Raw genomic sequence first — 24699 nt, forward strand, 5'->3', positions numbered from 1 at the left:
TGGAAATGCTGCAATTGTTGCTGCTATAGGCATTCCTGACCTTGTTCCTGCTATGGGCAAGGGCTACATTGGTTTTATTTTTTTATGGAGGCACGCTAGAGAAACTTCTCAACATCTCTACTAAGCAGATCACTGTCTTTTTCTAGAAACATCATTAAATTCTGGAAAGAAATGAGTTATTAGATCAGTCCTTTTTTTTTGCTTTACTCTTGAAGCTTCCATTTGGCTATGTTTTTGGCTTAGTGGGCATAGGATAGAAACCTGCCAGAAAGCTTTTCTCAGAGAAACCCACTATATGCAGATTTTGCTCAGTGCTATTAAAAAATTGAAATACTTCCGCAGAGTTTCTCAGATAGAAACAATAAGAGATAAGATCAGTAGAAGTGAGTTCTGACAAAGGTGCATATTTATTTTATAATTGCATAGCAACATGTAAACTGATACAACTAATGTACAGAAATTCAAGGTTGTTTCAAAGAGAAACATATCAGCTATTCATTAGGTTATTTTCTTTAACAAACTTGTTTTGAAAATAATTTTGATTTTGGAAGTGAATTTAACGTTCTGGAACTATATCAATATTTTATTGAAAAATGAGGTCTTGTGCTTCCTCACAAGAAACGAAGCTTACCCTTAGAAGGACATACCTCTAGGTGTCTCAGGATATTTGTCTTTATTTGCTTTCCCACACTGACATATTAGGAGTCCCAACAAGAGTCTGGATCAGTTCTGTCTGTAATACTACAGCTTATCATGAGGACATAGGTATTCTGAAAACTAGACTTTGCTTCTAGACTTGCTTTACATATGCTGCCAGACAGTATGTCATCAAATGTCAACTTTGATGGCTTGGACAAAATTATATCTAGTTCTGTAGAAATGGCAGATTTCTTCTCAAAACCTCTAGCTCTCTGAATCTTCAGTTTCTCTTCTAAAATGATTGAGGAAGTTTTTTCTTGGCTTTATGTGCATTAATATGAACAGTTATGTGCTCTTTGCTTTTTCTAACTGACTGCATGGTAAATTGCCATTTGAAAATAGGCAGCTTCACAGCAAATAGGTAGATAATATAACATGTGTTTTGGTTAGCATGAAGTGTTAAAAATAGGTGACCTTTCTTTTCTTCTTGTGTCCTCTAGCTGAGCTGGGGGACTATGACCCCTATAAGCACACTGCAGGTTATGTCTCGGAGTACCGCTTTGTTCCAGACCAGAAGGAAGAGCTGGAAGATGCCATAGAGAGGATACACAAAACTCTGATGTAAGATTTCAGTACTGTTGGGAACTTGACAGATCACATCAGATTCCAAGATGTGTAGTAGGTGCGGAAGGGAGCAGCTTGTACTGTAGAGTGGAGGTCTCTAGATCCAAACAAAGAATATGGGGCATCCAGTAATGTCCCTCAGAAACAGAAAACAAAAAACATCTTATATAACTGGAGTTGTTCATTTAGGAACTGAGTAGGACAATAACTGGAAATACAATGTCTGTCAGGCCTAGGTACACATGTTTCAGAACCAGCAATTTCAATAGCACTCCTGTTTCCTCTTAGTTTTATAGTAGAAAAGAATGAAATAAAAATCTATGAGTTCAGTTCCCTGTTCCAGGACAGATTTCCTGCATAATTTTAGACAAATTGCTTATTATGCCCATGCCTCAGTCTACTGTCTGTAAAATGGAAATGATAAGATTTCTTTTCTTTGTACTGACCTGTGCATTCAAATTAACTGTTAGGAAAAAACCACTTCTAATCCAATAATGTACAGCACTTGGTACAAAGAAGCCTCTATTTTCTTGCCAGATCCTTAGCAGGGGTAATGAAGGAGTGCTTGTAGCAACCTGCATGAATCTTTGTGGAAGCAGCTCACATTGCGGGAGCTACCAGGAAAGCAGTTTGTATGCCCATGGTTTAAGTGGTAATCTCAGTTGCAGCATCTGCATTAATTAAAGAGGCAGTTTGGTTTTACAATCATGAAGTCTTTATGTTTTATTAACCAACATATCTTGCACAAAAAATATTGGCAGTGGTCAATGTAATGGATTCCGCTGTAAAGAAGAATGTATGATTTGTAAGAAGAAAGCAGCACCTAGAAGAAGAGGCAGCAGGCAGCGCTGAATAACACAGGCCATTCAAATTACTGGTGTCTGGACAAAACCCAAACAAATTCCAGAACTTGGCATGTGACCTTAAAGCAGTAGGAACACGGGGTATCTCATAGGCCTTGAAATAATAATGTTGGTTTAAACTGAACAAGGCACTGGAAAAGCTCACAGGCATTGAAACTGTATCTGATGATGTTTCTTGTATATGAGAAGGAGCTGAGAAGGAAGGAATAAGTTAGAGTTAGTGGTAGTTGGCAGGAGCAACCGTTGAAGAGATTGCAGGATGAGAATATTAGGTGCCCTGCAGACATGAAAAAGGAGAACTGCAGAGATCTGAAACACATATGTCAGCAGACCTGTGAGATTCATACAATTCCAAGTTAACCTTCGCAAAAGTTGGAGAAGGCAGATTCATTTTTGTAACAGAGATGTCAAAACTTCAGTTCTCCATCTTCCAGTTATTGGAATAATAATCACCTTGGACGCTGAACATGTGAGTTTTACTATCATTGACGTTCTGGATAATCTCTGCTTTATGGTGGGTCCCAAGATGCTGATTTTCTGTCAGACTGTAATCTGTACACACAATGCCTTCCCTGGATTACTTGTCTATGGAGTGGGAAGCAAAACTACAATGGCAACTGGGGGATCAGCTGGAGAGCTCAACAGACAAGTTCGATAATGAGAAGTAACCTCCAGCCCATTCTGTCAGTGCTTGAGGGAGGAACAGTGGCAGCAACGTAGAGAGGAAGAACATAGTAGTATCATAGGAAAATTTGAGCAAAGAACGTAATTTCCAGTAAAGAAGGCAGAGCCAAAAAGTGATGCTATGTGAATGTAGGTTAAATACTAGATATGTTTGCAGCAGCTGTGTAAGCAGTCTTAAAGAGAAGGTTTAATGCTACACTGTCTCTAGGCATAAACAAAAATCCTCAGCAATTCAGAGCCACTTTTTGTCCCATTTACTCATTTTTAAAAAGGGCCTTCTATGAAATACTTTCAGTGAACTTAGTTTTAGGCTGAAGTACTTTCAATGTACAAGTAACAGAGGCCAGACCACCAGTCACTGGGTGAAAGCACTGGAAGTCAGAGAAATTTGGCTTTCCTATCTGCTGTTCTAAGTATTAGACCACAGGCCCTTCACAAATGCAAAATGTGAAATTTGTTTTGAAATTTTTAAAGCATACGGCAGAAGTTCAACTGTACATAGACCTAAATAAACCTCTACTTGCTTATCTCCAAGTGCATGCTCCTGGTAAGTGTAAAGAAGCTTTTTCTAACAAATCCAAGTTAATTGCATTTGTGATATAACCATTTATTGGAGTGAGAGCAATAACAAACATTTTATGAGTGTGTTCATCATTATTTTGTCAAAGTAATGCAGAGATAATCAGAGCTAGCTGTCTTGTGTTTAAATCTAGATTTCTTGATGCTCTTGCTATAATGAAGCCACAGTCTGGGTAAAGGTTAAGTAATTTTTTGCCTGTAGTTTTGCATATTGGTGCTATTTGTACCTTGTTCAGTAAGAATAAGTATTAGCTCAGAGACACAGCTTTTCTCTTTGGAAAGTTCTGTAATTGGAGACTATACCAGTTGCCACATTGACCTGAGCCTTCTTAGGGAAGAGAGTCTGTTAAAAAATTATGTGTGTGGTTGTCTGACTGCTCCATAGAAATTGATGAATTATGGAGAACTTTGCTACATGTCCTTATGTGAAGTAGAAAAGTAATGTTTTTTTCTGCTCCAGAGACTGGAAACTTGGGCACGGAAATTTTGTTTGGTTGAACATCACAGAGGTTTTGTTTGAGAAATGAAACTTAAAATGAATTGCTATGCACTAGGCCATTGATACTAAGCAACGTGCATTTATCTCTGAAGTTTCTGCAGTCATTAGTGTAGTAAATCAGGTTAAGATACATTTTCCTCAGAAAGTTATAGCCTTGAAGATGACATTCAGGTGGGGGTACAGTGTTTGCAAAGAGGAGAAATAATTCTTTTAACACTATCTCTAGTGTTTCTATGTGCTTATTGAACTGGAGTTCCAATACTCTTTTGCTACTTCGCTGCAGTTATATGTCAGGGATTTGACAGCATCAGAAAAGAGAGTGAAACGAAGGTGCACTTGTTGCTAGTTCAGCCTGACTTTCATCATCACCACTGCTAGCACTGACTTCTGCACAGATGACAATGGTTTCTCTAGTTAAGTTAGACACTAGGATAGCTGAGGGCATATCCCAAATTATCTCACCTACAAGAGACATTTTAGGACATATTTGTGATATGATTTAGGAGAACTTCTTTATCCTTTCTGGAGCATGGAAGCATGGGGTTTTTGAAGACAGGAGTGGTATATGTTGCGTCTGCTGGTTATGTCCAGATAAACTGGTTTTGGTAACAGGTTATCTCTCAGTATTTTTTACGCAGCACACAAGCTATTCAGGGATTAATTCAGGATATGTTTTTTAGAGCAAGTTTCTAAATCAAGTAAATTAGAGAAGTCAAGAGTTGGAGGTGAGCGGTTCTGACTGCATTGAGTCTCTGCAGCCTGCTTACTGCAGTTGTTGTCCCATGTATGAACAAGCACGACAATCCCAAGGTCACATATCGGGGTGAGGTGTTCTAAATTGTCATGCACATCTCGAAGAGCAGGCAGTGGCTTCAGGACTTGCATATGAGGAGGAAGGCATTCATGGTGCTGGAGGAGGGACATGATGGGAGACCTTGTATTAGCCCTCTGATACTGCGTGTTCCAGGCTGCAGCAGATCTAGGACTGATCCTTGGCAAGTGAGCAGTTGGCATATTTTAAATTGGTATTGCATGCTGTCCCTGGGGCATAAAGAAAGCTAAAATGCCCCTGACAGCTTTGAGAGTATCTTTCAATATTGTTTAGGGAAGTCAGTGGCACTCGGTTACTCTTTGTCCGTCTGAATGAGTGGTACATGTCAGCTGCATGGCTGTTATGTTGCCTGCTCTGTCATTACCAGCTGCAATGACAGTTTCATTTTTGGGGTGTATTGGCAAGCTGTATGATGGTAAGAAGCATTTGTGTTTTCATATGTGGTAAGAAGGAAACACCTACCCTTTGTAATGGTGGGAATTGTTTCAGTCCCTGACATTCCCCTCTCCCCTCCACATTCTGTTTACTACGTCTGCATTTCAGAGAACTTCCTCCTCCTGCTTCTGTCTGCTTCCTTCAGAAGCTCCAACTCACATCTTTATTTTATTTAATATTTTTGCAAATGTTCTTTCTTATAAATTATGTATTACTGTAGAAGTATGTGTATGTATTTTTACATGCACACACTCTTATTTGACATTTGACCTCTTGACACAGAAACAGATGAGAATAGTGGAATAAGCGCATCAACTTTTTTCTCAGTATGATCACTAAGGAAACAGTAACAGCAGTATTTAAATTGGGGTTGGATTCTAGCACTGATACAGTAATGAGGTAATCCACTTTGCTGCCTGGGAATTCAGTAAGGCAGTACTGCTCCGATGAACCTTTTGCTTACATTTCTGAGAGCTATCAAAATTTTCTTTAAAAAAAATCAAGCTGTGGAGTAAGTGCTACAGCAGACATGGATGAAGGGCTTGAAAGATGTGTCAGTACTGATGTGTTGAATATCCAGTGTTCTGCATATTCTGAATACAGAGATAAATCACAGGGAAACCGTGCTCCTACTGGGAAATCCAGCTCTTGAAGAAAGGAATTTCTCTTACAGGCTTCAGATCTGCTGCGTTCCCATGAGTCCTTGGAAAGGAAGGCCAGCACCTAAAACAGTATCAGTACTGCGACGTGGATAAGATGGGCTGAAGCAGCCCATCTCCCAAGTATAAAGAAGGCATTTAAAATACCTGTACTATTGTATTCATTTTAGCTCTGCTGCTTCGTGTCTTTCCTGGTGGATGTGCTTTTTACTTTATCAGGCATAACGTGGAGTTAGGAAAACCAGGAAAGTAGCTGCTAGGCTGGAGAGAACGGTGAGACAGCAAGGAGTTTTCCAGGTTTTGAGTCAAATGTTGAGCTCTGCTTCACACTTTGAATTTGAAAGGTAGCAAATGCAGTGAAGTATTTCCCCAAGAGAAAAATCGCAGGGTGAAGCAGGAGGTGCATCTTTTTGACTCAATGTTTTCACAAGCTGTGCTGTCCCTTGCCTATAACAATCCAGTAGCTTTCACAGAAGTATTAAAAAGGAGCGAAGACAAAAATGCAGTTTCAGTTATTTCAGGCTGCAGCGGAGTGTCTTGCTCCTATATGAACAGCAATTATTAAGGAAAGAAAATGAAGACTTGAATTTATTTAGTCATTTTGTTCCTTTTTAAAATAAATCCTTCATCAGTGATGTCAGCTATGTTCCTAATAGCCATCTCCCTCCAGTTTTCCCCCATTGTTTCCTACCAAGCAGTCAGCATGCAGTTGATGGCAGTTTTTAACTGATGAATTGATATTTGCAGATAGGAAGGCAAGCTGGATCTTTGAAAATGAAAAAAAATCCAAACTTTGTTTTCGCACCAGCAGATGGGTATGCCACCTGCCATGACTTCCTGTAGACAAGTTTTCATGAAGAAAGGAGTATTTTATCTGAAGTCATGAACACTCCTTTCAGAAATCCTTTGTAGCTTCAACACTGCTGTGGAGAAATAGTACCCCAGCCAGTCATTCCATTCCTGCCTTATTAGTAATCATGTAGTATTGGGAAAAAAGCATACATTTTGCATATTTGAGACTAAAAATGGAACATCTGAAGTATATTTGTGACAGACAGGAAAAGACTGGCCACTGTATTAGGCATACATTTTATATATAATAGCATGTGTCTGTGGTAGGATCTCACAGCAAAAAATGTAGTAAAAGTTTGTGGCTACTATCCAGTCTCAGCTGGAGAAAGCAGAAGTATGCTGAAAGGATAATGACAGCCTAAATGGAGGGTAGAAGGGTTGCATACCTGTCCAGCAAACTAAATTTATTAATGTGATCTACTTTAAGATGTTGGCTGAAAGTGTAAAATTCTTACAGAGAATTTTGATAACAGGGGTCAAGTTCCTGCTGAGGCGGAATTGAACTACTTAGGAGTGGCCAAGTCCTTGGAAATGTATGGAGTGGATCTCCATCCTGTTTATGTAAGTAATGGTTAAATATTTTAAACTTGGTAACAATGAAAAAAATATTTTGTGCTAATGTGGGAGAGAGTATCTACCCAGTTTAGTTGCTACAGAATAACTTGAGAGGAAACACTGTACTTAAGAAATGGGAAGGAAGACCTACTTGCAGATTGAGGGGATTCAGCCATTCATACATACAGAAGCCTAATGTTTTTTAGATGGAAGTCTGATTGTATTGCACCTATAAAAGACAATCAGTTATATTCTGGAAAAAACCACTTCAAATTAGTAAAAAGTAATTAGTGCAAGTGTCAAGGGAGATGAGAGAGGGCTATAAACTTCGGATTTGAAACAAGAGTTTGTAAATTATTCTTGTGTAAATTACAGCAAGTGCATCCTGAAACTTTTTAAATAACATTGGAAAAACTAGAGCAGAGGAGCAGCAGCATATCTGGCTTTTTTTAATATTCATTACGAAGATTCTGCTAAAGATTCAGAGTACATTTCCAGCTTTTCCTCTGTTGTATCATTTAAAGTTGTCTATAGTGCTTCAACAAAACCCTCTACTTCTTTTGTAAAGCAGCATGTATGTTGGGATTGGATCCAGGTCATCACCTGGAGGCTTTGTGATCCTGGCAGAAACATCATTCTGCCTTGTTTAAATAATTGTGCTTTTGGCAGGGTTGTTTGTTTTCTTTTAAATAGAAAAAAAAAAAGTTCAAATGAAGAGTTGTAATGTAGATGGTTCAGTGAGTTAGATGTCAGTACTTTGTAAAATTACTTGAAAGAAAATAGAGAAATCAAGGTACTACCAGAAGATTAAGTATGTAATTCCTAATGAAAATTGTGTAGCCTACAATATGAAATATTTTTTAATGCACCCTGTGGCTTAATTGTATTCATATCCTATGCTCTGTGCCCTGCCCACCCAGAGAAAGCTGGGGGAGTTACTACAACAAGATTCAACATGATCCAACAAAATCATATTGCGTTAGCAGAGCCTGGAACGTTTTTTTTCTCTGAGCTTGCTTTTGCTGAGCAATGAGATCCCTGCCTCATGAGGGATGTGCTGTAATATGCCCAAGTCTAACCCCTGAATTCATTGTTTCTGTTTATATTGCAACAGCAACAAAAGCCTTCATTTGAGACTGAAACTGCACACATGAAGAGCTGTAGTTCTTTTCCTCACTTGATCGTATTAAAAGTAAAGCTGCCTTTGTGCCTCACTGAGGAGCACATGTTGAGCTTGTGGAGGTGCCCTTGAGCTTTCTCACATCAATATTCACACAGAAGGACGTTTCCTACACTTGGTCTGTCTCACAGTTGATGTTTTTTGTAGTTTATGCTCTGCCTGTTGATAGCTTTTAGGACTCTTCCTCATTAGCTCAAGCAGGCTGATAAACAAGCTTTTGCAGTCAACTGTGACTTCATGCACTATGATTTGCACTCTTCCAAGCGTAGGATACGTCTGACTTCGGTCACTGACCATACGCCGAGGAGGTGGAGGTCTTGTGCCACTTGGCACAGGGTTATTCACCTTATCCTCTCCTAATGTGGTTTGCCATTCAGTTGCTGACCTCAGGAACAGTTTTCTTTGGAGGAGATGGTGTGCACGGCTGTTCCCTGCACGCCGTTACCCTTCTGAAAAAAAAAGGTGCTCTTTAGTCTCTCAAAGGGGCTACTTCACTCGGTTGCACTACACCTTCTCTTTTAGAAAGGAGGCGGCAGCTCTTAGGTTGTGTTACAGTAGAGCAGGTCAGAAAATCACAATTTGCCTTCAGCTGAAAGTAAGGATGCCTGTTGTGCTCACATCTGAATCAAGAGTTTAGTTTCTGAATTTGGGCCATTTGCCAAATAGATGTTTTTCATAATGCTATGTGAAGTCTTCCATCACTGCCGTTCTTTCTTGTCTCTTTGCCCCATGCCTACAATTTTTTGTGTGGGAGTTTTTGTCAGTAGATCAAATACTGTTTTGCCATTTGAGAGAGAGAGAAACAGGACGTTCAAGTCAGTCATCAGGTTGACTTACTCACTAGACCTTTCTGTTACATGGATAAAACTTGCAACCATATGACTGACAGACTTTTTTATTTTCTAGGGTGAAAACAAATCTGAATATTTTTTAGGATTAACACCCATAGGTGTTGTTGTCTACAAGAATAAAAAACAAGTAGGAAAGTATTTCTGGTACGTATAATTTAAATTTGCAGTTTGTGCTAAACCAGTAACAGTGTTGTTGTATATAAGCGTATGGTTTATGATATCTATTTGAAAAGGGTAATTTCTCAATTAAAAAAAGTATATTTGGAATTCCTAACCTTTGTCTGGATTATACATATATTAAGTGTCTTGATTTTATGTATATCAAATAATTTTAATTATTTTTAATTTTTAATTATTTGATAATCCAGGTACTGAAAAAAGTAGCTCACCTTTGTCATACTTATGCTGAATGTTTAAATATTGCTAATTTTCTGTTGATATATGATGCATTAATGAAAAGAAATCTATCTCTGATTTTTTTTTTTGTTTTTCCATATAAATATAGATATAAATCTGTATTTTATTCTGCATAAAATTAAAGTCTCTGTGTCTTTTTTTCCAATGTTACAGGCCTAGAATTACAAAAGTTCACTTCAAGGAAACACAGTTTGAACTTAGAGTCCTGGGAAAAGATGTAAGTTTTTTTTTGAGCCTGAAAGAAAAAAATAATCATAGTTCTAATTAAATGGGGAAATTTTGGTGTCTATCAAAGTCTAGTTTATTTTATTTTTAAATTTACTGCAAGAAACCATCAAAGTGAAATTAATGTTATTGATAGTTACTGCAAGAAAATTACCTCATGCTCAAGTGTAGTATGTTCCTGAAGGGGAGAGAACTTCAGCAGAACAGTACTGAAGTAGGAATTTTATGACAAACCTTTTATCATTTTGTATCATGCTCTGTAAATTAGGGTTGATTGATTCTGCAATGCTTTGTTTGTGACGTTGCATAGTGGTTTTAAACCAGACTGAATCTACAGGGAAAGCTAATATTAACCAAAATGTGGATGGAGGAAAACTTGCAAAGCTGTTAGGCACAAGTGATTTTGTAGCTTGGCAACAGAAGCCACAGAATGCAGCTCAAACCCCATTTATCAGAGTTTAACTTCATTGTGCTATTAGACTCTTTGAGAGAAAACAGAGTTGGTTCCAGTGGAGCTAGGATAGCAGATCAGTAGCAAGGGAAGGAGTTTTAAGCCAAAATCAGTGGAAAAAAGAGAAATATATGTGTCACCTGTGAAGCATGAAGGGCAGGGGCAGGATGAGAAGGTAGGGAAAATTACAAAATGTAATAAAACAGTTGCAGTCAGTCTGTGTTTTTTGGTGTCTAGGTGAGTTATAAGTTTAGTTTGCTGAATTATTTTTTGAAAAAACTTACGAGTCTCTTTGGACTATCAGGACTGAAAGTTTGCAGTTTTGAAGAAATGTTAGCCTGCTGGCAATATGCCCCTTTACTGATTACGTGTGCATCTTCATTAACGTGTGCAGTGGTTGCTGTAGTGGTCACAATTTTTCCATAAGGCCATTTGGTGTGTTCGTTACATTATGGGAAATGTAGGTGTGTCACCGACTGGTGGTCTTGATTCTGTCGTGGATGACATTTCTTGTGCCTCTGCAGACATACTGGCAAGTTTTACTTTTGTTACTCCCAAGTGTTTTGGTGTGGTGATTTGTGGGAATTTTATTTCTGCTGGTGTGTTTGTTGAAGTTGGAGAGTTGTTTGAAGGCCAGGGGAAGGTTGGGAAAACTTTTCTCGATGTTTCATGTGAAGGATGAATGCCTGTTCATGTATAAACAAGTCCGTGTTTGGCTTAAAGTGAATTGCATTGAAGTGATACTGTAGTTTCTGTTTGATGGCACATACGTATATTTTTTGTCTGATCTGTGTGGAATTGCAAAGTTTTAATAAGCTGAGCAGGAAACCTGGAAGCTTTGGAAAAAGTGCTTAAGTTGAGACTGAATATGGATGGCTGGTGAGCACTCACTATTGTGATCATAAGGCAAACACTTCGACAGCACTTGGGTAATTTCAAGTCTTGACAAGCGCTTTTAGGAAATTTTCAAGAGAACAGTAAATACAAGGGCGTGTACCATCATTAAAATATCCTTTGCAACTAACATTCATTTTAAGTGTTTCAGTAGTGCTTCATGTCCTAATAAGATCAGAAAAGGCCAAAATGGCCCAGAAAAATCTTCCACTCCCTTTTTTTAAACATTGTGGTGGTGTTACTTTGAACAAAATTACATATTGGAAAAAGTAAACAGTAGACTTAGTCTCTGGATTAAAGCTATTGTAGCAATTCATGCTGTTCTGCACGCAGAGGAGGAAAAGCTCATCAGTGTGTTTTTACAATTGTATGTTTCACTACTCTTCGAAAACTTGATTCACAAACTTCTTTTATTCCTCCTTTTTTTTTGAGTAAGTGCTATCGCTCTGTCCCTCATCTGCCACATGAGTTTGCAGTATGTGATAGGAGAGTAAAGATGCCCTTTTTACTTCATCCTTCCTCCTGGGCTATCACTTTTTGGCCCAGGGAATGAATGCTCCCCTTGTTTCAGATGCAGTGTACCAAGTCTGGAATGTGCTATGTGTTACCAGTTAATTAGCAAGAATACCAGAAAGGATTCAGGAAGAGAAGAAATAATGGAGACTTTCCTGTCTTTTACGTGAAGCTTTGTGGCGTATAGCAAAGGAGTTAACATGGTTTAATAAGAAGAGCCCATTATTTCTGAGTATAAGTGCTTTGTGTGAATGACGTTCTCCATATTGTAGTGAAAATCTAGGCAAGCTGGGTTTTTAGTTTGTGTTTCCACAGACTTGCTACCTTTATTTGCACTGATGGGCACCTCTTACAGGTACACCTGCTCATCAAGAGGAAGCTATTGGTGTTTTTGTTACCAATGAAGTGTTGCTTTTCCATAGCTCAGGCTGACTTATTATAACTTCTTTGTCCTCCTTTTCAATAAGTTTGTCTGAAGTCTTTTTCAAATCTGCTGAAAGAATTTGAACGTGTACTTCCCATTGCAGGGGTGTGAGTGGACATCCTGATCTTCTTGACGGATGGCAGATGTGGCAGTTTAAATGTACAGGTCCATATCCTTAGGCTACCTAAAAAACACACTTCTGGGAGCCTGTGTCAGATATATTTATGGTTGCTGAGTTTGTTGTTTACATTGTTTCACTTCTCCTAAACTTGATGATGTACTGAGCACAAGATATTTATGCTTACTTCCTTATAATAACGTAAGGCACTTCACCTTTCCTGTCTTGCAGTGTAATCCCTTGTACTTCTTTCTTTGTACTTTCATGTACATACTTTCTTTGTATCTTTCATGAGAACATTTCCTGTACATTTAAATTCTTTATTTCTCCTGCGAACCTGTTGCTATTTTGTTCAAGTATGTCCATTGGTATTTTGGTTTTATCTTTCAGTACTTTGTTTGTATATGTACTATCCCTAAGACTGTTGCTATTGCCCCTTCATAAACAAAATATTGCCCTTAATATTTGGTGGTCTGTGACTTATCCTCACATGTGAGACTAATGATCTCAACCAACTGACAGGAACTCCCTTTCAGTGGTGTTAATCATTGAGTCAGTATTTCATTGTACCCGAAACGGACCCATGCTGTGAATTCTAAGCTAGAAACATGATAGACTTTCAGTGAAACCTCTGAATATCAGCATGAAATGAAGAACCATTCCCTGGCAAGGACTTCACAGAAGGATTCTCTGAACACAACAATCACAGGGAAGCCTTGTAGATAAGGAAAGTATTTTTGTGCAGTTTCCTTTAAGGAAACCAAGAGATCCATGTGATGCCTGTGCACAGTTCCTGTAGCATAGATGTCTGTTGAGCAACCTTGCTGGAAGCGATCCAGTAATGCAGGTGGCTGCCAAAGGCCTCCCCAAAGCAGCAAAATGGAGCTTAATCACAAAGTGTGCACTGTGTTAAAGTGGATAATCGAAGGGATGCCCAGTGCACCTCCTGTGCTTTCTCCCTATGAGGAACATGCTTTATTCCCTTGATTTTTCTCTCAGCTGAGGACATGAAACAAAACAGAGAAAAAACATGCTTTGGTGGATTGTGTAGGCTGGGATAGTAAATGTAATCACATGCAGAAGTGAGAGATATGGAGCTTTTTTGCCTTTAGGAACCAAGTACTTCATTGCTGTTCCCTGAAACCCCATACTGTTTTCTGTAACAGCAACTTTTAATTTGGTTGCTCTGTGTCTGCAAGTGAATGATTTCACTCCTTCACGGAGTTTATGCAAAGCTTTGTACTTATTACTTTTCATGTTTCTCTTTCACCAAACAGGAAAGTGTGGAATGTGCAAAACGCTTGCTTTCATTATTTTTTGTTGTAAGAGATGGGTCTTTTGAAAGTCTGCAGTTTTTGTTTCGAGGGATTTTAAAATTTGGGTTCTTTGAAGTCAGAACAAACCTCCAAACTGTGCAATTAAAAATTATTTACACATTTTCAAGATGTGCCTTCCTCTGCAGTTTTGCGTAATCAAATGAAGAGTCCCAGCTCAGCTGAATTCATAAGGTGAACTTGGTAAAGACTTTTTCAGGAGCAATACCAACCGCTATTGCATGCTAGAGGAACTTCAAGGCAATTTGAAAGCACATAGTGCTCCCCATTCTGTTTGCTGAAACTTGTCTATAAATACAAGATTGTTGTGTTCTTTTAAGTAGTCTCAGAAAGCCCTGGATATAAGCTTCATTTTTTAATCTACTTTTATAATTGTCATAAGTCTGAAAAGTAATTACATTGATCAGGTGGTTCAGCTGGACCCTTTCTTGTCCTGTCACAAGCTATATTCCCTGTGAGTTATAAGTTCTAGGTAGGACTTTTTAATTTGATGTGTTCTTCTCACAGTTTCTTGGGAAGATGGAACAGAGTCTAGAGCGATGTTCCTCCCATTCTGAAGTCCAATTTAGCTTACGTTTCAATTCCAGTCAAAAAATAAGATTTTGATGTTCATTATGGTTTAAGAATTACAAGTTACTTCTGTGTCACTTACAGTTCCAAGGCAGTGGAGGGTGGAGGAGAGCAAGCACAGTGGTGTTAGCATGTCATGTAGAACAATTTTGGCTTATTTTGGATGATTGTGGTGTTTTCTTGCCTTTTCTTAACTCATGTCTGAGCCACTATAGAAGGATTGTAAGATTGTTCAGGGCTTGATGGCAGAATTTTCAGTAATGAATTCTTTTGAAGGAGAACTAGGCTTAAAATTCGTGTATAAACTTAAATTAATTTCCTCTAAGGTTTTGCTGCCATCTTTTTTTTTTTAATTTCTTCTTTTGTCTTTCTTTCATTGGTATAATATGAAGCTGAGATACATTAATTTCAATTTTGACATGCTTTATGCAATTGCTTTTAGCACAGTATCATTAATTTTAATTCCTGACTTCTGTAATGTTCATAAAGATTGACCTTGGTTAATGAGTAATAATCAATTATCTGTTACTTAAGTTATGATTGTTATGCATTATGTAAATATATGAAGACCAGATATTTCCTACTGGAATTAACAATTAATAGCATCCAGGTGTTTGCCTAATCTGGCAAAGAATAACGTTGGGAAGCAGTAGCTTCAGAGCTAGTGTTAATATCTCTGTTACATGTATAGGCATGTGTATTTTATGTACAAGCAGCGTGCTCTGTAATGGGTTAAGTAAGAACTTAAGAACTTAACTTTAACCTTAACAGGCCTTATGAGGAGCGGCTGAGGGAGCTGGGGTTATTTAACCTGGAGAAGAGGAGGCTGAGGGGAGACCTCATTGCTCTCTACAACTACCTGAAAGGAGGTTGTGGAGAGGAGGGTGCTGGCCTCTTCTCCCAAGGGACAGGGGACAGGACAAGAGGGAATGGCCTCAAGCTCCGCCAGGGGAGATTTAGGCTGGATATCAGGATGAAATATTTCACTGAAAGGGTCATTGGGCACTGGCAGAGGCTGCCCAGGGAGGGGGTTGAGTCACCTTCCCTGGAGGTGTTTAAGGGACGGGTGGACGAGGTGCTGAGGGACATGGGTTAGTGATTGATGGGAATGGTTGGACTCAATGATCCAGTGGGTCTCTTCCAACCTGGTGATTCTATGATCCTAACTGCATTAAGTTTGACAAGGGCAAGTGCTGGGGTTTGCACCTGGGACACGGCAACCCTGTCTGTCCGTACGGACTAAGGAACGAGGGGCTGGAGACCAGCCCTGTGGAAAGGGATCTGGGGTTCTGGTCGACAGCAAGGGGAGCACAAGCCATCAGTGAGCCCTGGCAGCTAAGAGGGCCGTCCGTGCCCTGGGGTGCATCAAGCCCATCGAGGGAGGGGATCGTCCCGCTTTACTTCGCACCAGTGCAGCCCCAACTTGAATATTGTGTGCAGTTTTTATACCATGGGTGCCATGGTATAAAAAGGGTATCAAACTACTGGAGAGTGTCCAGAGGAGGGCCATAAAGTTGGTGAAGGGTTTAGTGGGGAAACTGTATGAGGAGCAACTCGAATTACTTGGTCTGTTCAGCCTGGAGGAGACTGAGATAGCAGATTGCTGCTCCCTTGCACCGCGAGGAGGAGGAGCAGGCACTGATCTCTACTCCTGGTGACCAGTGGTAGGACCAAAGGAACTGGCAGGAAGGTGTGCCAGGGGTGGGTTAGGTTGCATGTTAGGAAAAGGTTCTTCACCCAGAGGACGGTGGAACACTAGAAGAGGCTCCCCAGGGAAGCAGTCATGGTGCCAAGCCCAACAAAGTTGAAGAAGCATTCGGACAGTGCCCTCAAACACATGGTGTGAATCTTGGGGTTGTCCCATGCAGGGACAGGAGTTGGATTTGATGATCCTTGTGGCTCTCTTCCAACTCATGGCATTCTATGATTCTATGATAAGAATCCTCCTCATGTTATATAAATATTCAATGTGATTAGGAAGAGTGGTTTGTGCTGGCAGGGTACCTGCTGTGGGTTTGGAGATTTCTTCTTAATTTTCTCAGCCTGGATTGGTGGGGAGGAGTATATGTCTTCTCACAAATTATAGCAGCTAAAACTCACTCTGAATCGTAGGTTTTCAAACTGTTTTTCATCTATGTACAGGTGCAGTTCTCTGTGAAATGTTTGTAGGTTAGTTGGTAGTGGCCTTCTTATCTTCAGAGTAATCCATGAGCTTCACACGCAAGGGATCTTCTGGCTCCCAGAGAGAGCTGCTGTTTCTATATGTGTGTCTTCTCTTCCAGGCAGACCTGAGGCTGCCCTGCCCGGCACTGAGCTAGCTGTGTGCAAAGCAGCTCTGAGCTTGGAAGCAGTTTATTCTGACTGGCGTGACAGAGCAAGCCAGGAGCTGTTTGCAAAGGGCAGCGTGGGCACTCCTGAACTAGTGTGTCAGCTCTAGCTGTTCCAGAAGCATTTTGCAGTTAGACAGAGCGATGACCACTCTGACTTGTCTCCTTTGAACACTTCAGGAATTTGCTTTCAGTTAAGGGTGGGGGAGTGTATGATATATCGCTGTACCAATTACCAGCTGTTTAGTGGAGATCCCTGCCAAATCAATCTTCTGGCTGATTTGAGAGGCAGCATGAAACAGATAAGGGCTGTGGCCACATGTTTGAGTGTACTTATAAGCTCATATATATAAGCCACTGATAAGCTCTCTATATAAGCTCAAGCTATCTGCATCCCCTGTGCTAGTCTCTCTATCCTCCCATGGGTATAAATGCTGGTGAGATTGAGCATGTTTTGCAGACTGCAGGACAAGCTTTCAAAGCATTTAAAAGGAAAGGAATATTTTCTGTTTGTCCTCACAGTTTTTTAGTGTCTTTCCTTTTGCAGGTTGAGGAGAGACAATAGTCAAAGAGCTGAACAAGTAGATACTGCTGCCAGGACTATGCCGGTTGTTTGGGGGCTGCTGACCATGTCAACCTGCCCTTTCCCTTGCTGGTGCAAGTCACAGATGTGATCAAAAATCACTGTACAGAAAGAATTGGCTTCCTGCTTGCTTGGTGAGCACAATTGGCTTCCTGAAGGAACAGACAAACACCAAAGCTAGTTCAAAGGAGAGGAGAGATCTTCAGAGTGTGAGGACAACCGGGACTGTTCTGGAACCAGTGAGCCATCGTGGTTTACAGTGCCTCACCTTTACTACACTGGGCACTCTGAAAGCAACAGAACGAGTAGCAGGGAGTAGCTTGTGAGACAGCAAAAAACACTAAATGAGTTTGGAATTGTCGTTTCCTATAAATCATCAGTTAAAGTGCAATATGTTTTGTTCATATGAGTGAGAATAATAAGAAAAAAACCCAGATAACTCTCACGATGTGTAAGAAATTACAGTTGTTCAAAATGCTAAAAATCTTACCTTTTATTGGAAAAAAAGTTTGTGGTGTTAACACGTAATGCCATCTCTGCTTTACTGAATCCTTTTCAAAAAAGGTGTAAAACAGTAAAGGAGTTATGAACTGTCTCCTCTGTGTTCGTGGAAGTCCTTGGAGATGAATATTTCAGGTTTTCCTTCTGTTTAGCAAAATTTAACTGTTCTATGTGACTTATAACAAGCACCCATTCTGAGGCAATAGTTTTCAGAAGTGTGCTTTTCCTTCAGATTCAAATGAATAAAGCTCAGTGTGTTATTGGAAAGCTTGTTGGTCTGTCCACTGTTTTTTAAGTAGTTTACTTTAAAAATGTAAAAAAGCAGTGCTGTCTTGTGGAGGATAGACTCTTGTTTCTGGTTGCCAGAGGAGCAATATGGTTACTCCTGAAAATCGAATATAAATAGATTTTTCTCCTTGGTAGCCTTCAAGTTTCTCCAGAAAACTATTTTTTTTCTTTTTTCCCCCCCCAGTTACTTAGATTTTATTTTTCTGTTTTAGAAGAGCTCTAGTTTTTAATCTTCTGGGTTTACTTTTTATAAAGTAAGCTTATTTTTGTTCCTAGTTAACCCCCTTATGAATCCTGCAGAGAGATACTGCACGAGTATACTTATGGGACTAATCTACGATATAGTCATTTTATGCTGTGCATAACAATCTCAGATTAATCCAGTTTCAGCATTCTCGGTAGCCATACGTCTTACTGTAGTCCTTGTTCTTGCTGTGAAGCCCTAGAGAGGAAAATGTGCTTTTGAGAGAAGTCTAGATAATGGTTTTCATTCCTTGGGTATTTCATGGGACTGTTCCAGCCAGCCATTAAACTAAAATAACCCATGGGAGCAAATAAGCTCATGTGTATGTCTCCAGTATGTGTTTTGTGTATGTTTTTGTTTTGTTTTCTCAGGGAATGAAATGTCAATTATTCAAACTACAGGTGCAAAGATCTGTCGTTTTTACGGTTGCTTGTTACAAGGTAGAGGAAAGGCTGCTTGAGAAGGCAATTTGTGATTTTTTTGAGGCTGCCTGACAGCCATTAGCAGAGATATAATTGGCTTTTGTTACAGATGAAATTTTGAATTCTAGAGAGCATACTGAATTAGTTCACACTTTGCAAGGTGCTCACAGGTCACCATACCTCATTAAATGAACAGTGGGAGAAACCACAACTCTGTGCCTGTTTATGCATGGCACTGCAGGAGCAGGGAATCCATTTCCTAAAATCAGCTGCCAAAATGGTATGAATCATCCCCCCTTTCTAATTCACATGCTAGGGAAATAGTTTTAGGAATCAGCTTTGGTATGAACTGTATAGTACCACACTGATTCACAGTGAGATCACTGGAACTATACATCCTTGGTGCAAATCGGTTAGAAAACCAGCATTTACGTTTACCGAGTGACAGATACTGGAAGTGTGCTTTATATGAACATATTTGAGTGTTTAGCTTCTTGGAAACAAGCAGTGTGATGTATCTGTTGCTTTTTCTTGTCCTTTGGAAGTATTTTATTGTTTGTATATGTCTGAATTCTCTTTCATTTCTCCCTGTCTTCTTCTGGTGTCTCCTGTACTGATTACCAGTTTATAGCGAATAAGTTTTGAGCTTTCTTTTTTTTGTTGTCTTCCTTGAGAGATTTTAAGGTAGATTTTATGGCTTTTATATTGGACCTTTTTCCTAGTATTTTGGATGTTCTGAACTTAGCTAGTTTTTTTTTCCAGTTTTGCCTTGGTCTTCTCTACATGCATGTTCTGCACATTTTCTTTCTGTGTTTTGCTTTGTATTCATTTGTGACAAATCTTTTGCTTCTTCACTTATTACCTTTTTGTATAACGTTCAACAGAGCCTTGGGAGCATACTTTAGCCTGACATCTGAGGTGCATTTTTAGAAAACATCAGAAACATAGTATTTGAAAAAACTTTGTGGTATTTAATTATGGAAAAGCTGACATCTGGAAACAAGAATGAAGAAATACCAGTGTTTTGATAATCTCCTTTCTCTTCTGTTTTTCTCTAAGGAATTGATTATTTAAATAATTATTGTCAGGCGATGAGAAACCAAAAAGAAAACATCTTTCAAATGAATAATTCTGCAGAATTATAGACCTTGCTTTTCTTCATAGTTACATCTTTTCTTATGTGCATTGGTATGAGATGGTTGATTCTTGTATGAAGATTGACCTTGCTGGCACATTCCCTCATAAAAATATTGATTTGTTTTGTTTTGTTTTCAGTGCAATGAAACTTCATTCTTTTTTGAAGCCCGTAACAAGGTCACATGCAAACACCTCTGGAAATGCTGTGTAGAACATCATACATTTTTCAGGTGAGCAAGACAGAAATTGTAGTTTTGTTAACAAGAGGAGGAATAGTTTTGTTAACAAGAGGAGGAAGTCTGAGTAAGAACCTTGTTATACCTATAGAGTGTTTAACACAGGCTTGCTGCCTAGAAACACAATTTTCCTTTTGATCATGGAATGCTCTTAAAAACTGATGCCTTCCCTTTTCCTACAATGATCTGAAACAATAACTTTAAAATCTGGTAGTTTGGTGGTTTCTTTTGTCTTAGAATTCTTTTCAAAGCAGCGTCTCAGGTTGCATAAAGTAGCCCTTAACAGAAGTATGAAGAAATGTATATGGCAGGATTTAAGTTGCTGTATACATTTTTATGTGTTTAACCATCAAATTTTGTGTAGCAACATTGACTTGAGTGAGGCCTTTGGATTTCAATACATATGCTTTTTGTGTAGAAAGACCCATTGAATTTCCTTAATGCTTTGCTAACTTATTGAAGTGTATAAAATGTTTCCACTATTATACATCTCAAAACACTTTCTTTTACCGTGGCACAAACACTAACAGAAATGTGCAAGAGTGTCTAGCTAGAAACTGGTCAATGGGATGCTTGAAGTTGGCTTTAAAAGTGCTGTAAATGAGTAAGCTCAGAACACCTCCTGCAGTCTCACTTCTGCTGCATGATGTTTCTGTCGGCTCTTGTGAAACATTAAGTGAAAGGTTGCCCTTGCCAACAGTTGCAGTAGACCCTGAAATACAGAGGTGTGAAATCAAATGAGGAGGGTAGAAACATGGGGTAGAAACATGGCTTTGAGGAGCTCTCAACCCCATAAGAGTCTGGAGGTAGGGATGAAGAGGAACTATAGCAGAAAATTATTTGTTTGGAACCTAAAGTTTGTATTTATTTTTTCTTTTCTTGGGAAGGGAATTGTAATTTATGCCTATCTATGTAATTTACTCTATATTTTTTTTGTTTTTCAAACTACACAGAGTGCCAGAGAATGAATCAAACTCTCTGTCAAGAAAATTCAGCAAGTTTGGATCCATAGGTTATAAACATCGGTACAGGTGAATTTATTTCATTGTTTAAACATCAGTTAAGTCCTTTTTCATTCCTTCTTTTCTCCTCTTTACTTTCAATGAAAGAAAAGCCCCACACAGACTATAACTCAGAGCTGTTCTGCTGACAAAGCACGAATCAGGGCCATTTTAACAGACTTACTTTGGGAGTTTGGCAGTTTTGGGGCAAATATTACTTCTCATTTTCCATATCCCCAGAATTGGCCGAGGCCGGCTGTAGCCCATGGTGAAAGTGAGAGAAGCGTTGGTAATGCTTTAAGTTAAAATATCATCATAAATACTGAAATAACATTCATGTCCTAAAGAGTTTTTTTGACAAATGGGAAATAACAGAACAAGGAGGCATGCTGGCTGCTGCCGTTCTTCTGGGAATTAGCAAAGGTTTGGTGCAAAGAAATGTATAAGTTTGTAACTGTGATACCCTTCTTTGCGGCTGCATTTGAAATATGGCCAAGGATCACGATCCAAATGGATATGTCTAATCCTGTAGTGATACTGCTGGTGAAGTGTGATTGATTTAAGAATAAAAATGAGGACAGATATGAAGGCAATAGGATGTATCTTTTCTAACTAGAGTAGTTGGCAAAATTGGATAAGAATTCAAGGCTGCAAACCTTAAAAGATCATTGAATCATAGAATAATAGAATAGTTAGAGTTGGAAGGGACCTTAAAGGTCATCTAGTTCCAGCCCCCCTGCCATGGGCAGGGACACCTCCCACTGGATCAGGCTGCCCAAGGCCCCATCTGACCTGTCCCTGAACAACTCCAGGGATGGGGCAGCCACAGCTTCTCTGGGCAACCTGGGCCAGGGCCTCCCCACTCTCACACTGGAGAAATTCTTCCTTATGTCCAGTCTAAATCTGCTCCTCATCCTGTCACCACAAGCCTTTATGAATAGTCCCTCTCCAGCTTTCTTGTAGCCCCTTCAGGTGCTGGAAGGTCGCCATAAGGTCTCCTCAGAGCCTTCCCTTCTCCAGGCTGAACAACCTCAACTCTCTCAGCCTGTCCTCATATGGGAGGTGCTCCAGCCCTCGAGTCATCCTTGTAGCCTCCTCTGGACCCGTTCCAACAGCTCCATCTCCTCGTTACGCAGAGGATTCCAGAACTGGACACAATTCTTAGGATGAGGTCTCACAAGAGAGGAACAGAAGGGCAGAATCACCTCCCTTGGCCTGCTGGCCATGCTGCTTTGGATGCAGCCGAGGACATGGTTGGTTTCTGGGCTGCGAGCGCACATTGCCAGCTCATGTCAAGCTTCTCATCAACCAGCATCCCAAGTCCTTCACTGCAGGGCAGCTCTGATACAGTAAACTTCAGACTTAGAGTGGATGGGAAGCACTTTATCTCAGTTTTAGCCTGAGTTAGCCAAGCAGACAGCATGAGATAAAGGGCTGTTAGTACTGTAGTACAGAGGAAGATGTGGAAGGGAGAGTGGGTATTCGATCCTCTAGCTCCTGTGCCAGAGACGACTGACAGAATATAGGAGGTAATTAAAATTGTAAAGTATCAGAAACCCAATATTTTTTACGGAGTTTTATTGAAACTTTTAAAGTCTGTTGAAAGGACAGACTCTTTGTCTAGTGAACAAAGCACTTGATTTGGCAATTTTTTACTACTGTTTTAAATCCTGTTCTGTCACACTGGCTGAGTAATTTTGAGCCATAGAATTTATGGCATGATTTTTGGAGTTGCTTCAGAGTTGTGTATTCAATGGACCTGAGAACAAGGGTGGAAAGCAGCAAATCAAAACCACATCTGAAAGCTGGGCCTCTTTCTTCTTTGATTTTCATTTTCCCCGTTTGTCAAGTGAAGAAAAAAAACGTTTTTCATCTTTTGTAGTTATTTTGAAGCTGTGGGTGAAAAGGCCCTATTAACTATAATGACAAATTCTAGAGGTTTGTTCCATGGCTTGCAAGTATGCTAGGTTTGTTGGGGTTTAATTTTGGCTTGTCTGTCTCTCCTTCCTGTCTATATTTTCACCACCACTCTAGAAATATAAGGATCTGTAAGGCTGATAATTATTAGTTAGGCAGTTCTTTGTCAATTCCTCTTAGGAAGACTTTTCTCAAAACAAGAAAACCGTAACTGCCCATTTCTCTATCTGCTCCTGGATTGGAATATTGGTGGTAGGTACTAAGAGCAGTGTAGTAATAGCTTTTCTATTACATTTTTATGTTTTCAACTGGCAGGACATCTTTGCATATGACCACAGACCCTTCTGTTGAGCTCCCACGGCCTGACCAGCGCATTGAAAGAAGTCGCAGCAAAACTTACCCCAAAAGAACACAACAGACAGGTAAGTCCTCCTCTGCTGGACCTATGGAGACAAGTCTTCTTTGGTCTGTGGTTTATTTTGTCTTCAAGAGGCAACTCAGAAGTGCTACAGTGTCCTCAAAGATCTCTCTGAATGGATGCTGCCTTTTGCCTTAGGTCAATATTCATATCTAGCTTTAACTGGATATAGAAACTCCAGCTTTGTGGGTAGAGGTAAAAGAGATGATGTGGATCAAACATGATAAACCCCAATGTTTGTAGATCTACCGTAAAGTGTGAAAGGGAAGTTTGACAATAGGCAGGGAGAACATGTTTGCTTTCTTTTCAGGAGTCCTGTCTCTTGCTGAAGAATTTACATCTCTGTGTTTTGGTTGACATCCTATTATTCCAGCTGCTTGTAAGGTGTCTCGCTTGTACATCCTCTTCGCGATTCAAGGGCAATATCCCTTTGTCTTGGTATTAAATGGAACGGAAGCTAGCACCAGGCCCTCTGCAATTTTATCATGCTTCAGATATGTGAGCTAGAAATCTGTTCTGCGTGCTGAAGCCATCAGGGAAAGCTGAAAGTTTTTTACTGGTGTTAGAGGAAATGTATACTATTAAACACAGATTAAACGAGTTATGCCCAGAACAATGGATGTCTGCTGAACCTGAACAATAGAGGCAAAAAGCTTTTCTGACGTCAATCTCCAGTTCACGTGACTGTGCACGTATCCTTTTCACCTAAACTGGTCATGAATATAGCAAAGCCCATTTCACACAATAAATCAAGTCTGTTTTTTAAGTATCACTTAAAGCTCAATCTAAACTTTCTTTTACAGAATAATTTGTATCTTAGAAATGATCCTGTCAGTTTAAACAGCTTTATGAGATACTTAAAACTTTACCTGACTGAAATGTTAGAATAATATGACATTTCTTTTTAAAATAAATATGCCTTTTGCATAATGAGATCATGCCAATAGTTATTGATGGCTAGTCTTTTGTTCTTAATTTTGTGTTTCTAGTATGTGTAATAAAATTAAATATGCCTTGTTCAACACTTGCTCTACACTTTAAATGGTGTTTTTATTTTGCATGTATTACATATTTCTTAGGGTGGCATATTTCTCCCAAGTGGCACTTAAATTAGGATCCAGCTGGACATGGCTTCTAATTTAGTTTTTTGAAGTCGAAATCAATGTTCCGATTATTCTCTTCAAACCCACTAACAACTTACAGATAGTTCTTATGCAGTAACTTCCTTCTACATTCTCCAAGTTCAGCTTCTTTCCTCACCTGCTTCTTTACTTTTTCCCCATAAGATTGCAAAGTCAAGTGCATGAAAAGCATCCAGTTCAATTCACCATTCCAATTCTGATTTTCGGGGTTTTTTTTGGTTATTTGTTTTTTTTTTCTGTATCTCTTCATGCCAGTAGTAGGACCAGCCACAGCAATGGTTTTGG

The 24699-nt window shown here is 39.4% G+C and overlaps 1 protein-coding gene across 2 annotated transcripts in view; it reads left to right on the forward strand.

The window, feature by feature from the left end:
• EPB41L4A (erythrocyte membrane protein band 4.1 like 4A) overlaps positions 1–24699 on the forward strand; it is a 135230-nt gene that overhangs the window by 70683 nt on the left and 39848 nt on the right. For both annotated transcript variants that reach the window (XM_069880479.1, XM_069880480.1), the window contains exons 6-12: positions 1140–1260; positions 7140–7227; positions 9308–9396; positions 9823–9886; positions 19839–19930; positions 20890–20967; positions 23170–23276. In XM_069880479.1, the coding sequence (XP_069736580.1) occupies positions 1140–1260; positions 7140–7227; positions 9308–9396; positions 9823–9886; positions 19839–19930; positions 20890–20967; positions 23170–23276 (639 nt within the window). The remainder of the gene's footprint in view (positions 1–1139; positions 1261–7139; positions 7228–9307; positions 9397–9822; positions 9887–19838; positions 19931–20889; positions 20968–23169; positions 23277–24699) is intronic.

Source organism: Phaenicophaeus curvirostris, chromosome Z (genome assembly GCF_032191515.1).
Source record: "Phaenicophaeus curvirostris isolate KB17595 chromosome Z, BPBGC_Pcur_1.0, whole genome shotgun sequence".
Lineage (NCBI taxonomy): Eukaryota > Metazoa > Chordata > Aves > Cuculiformes > Cuculidae > Phaenicophaeus > Phaenicophaeus curvirostris.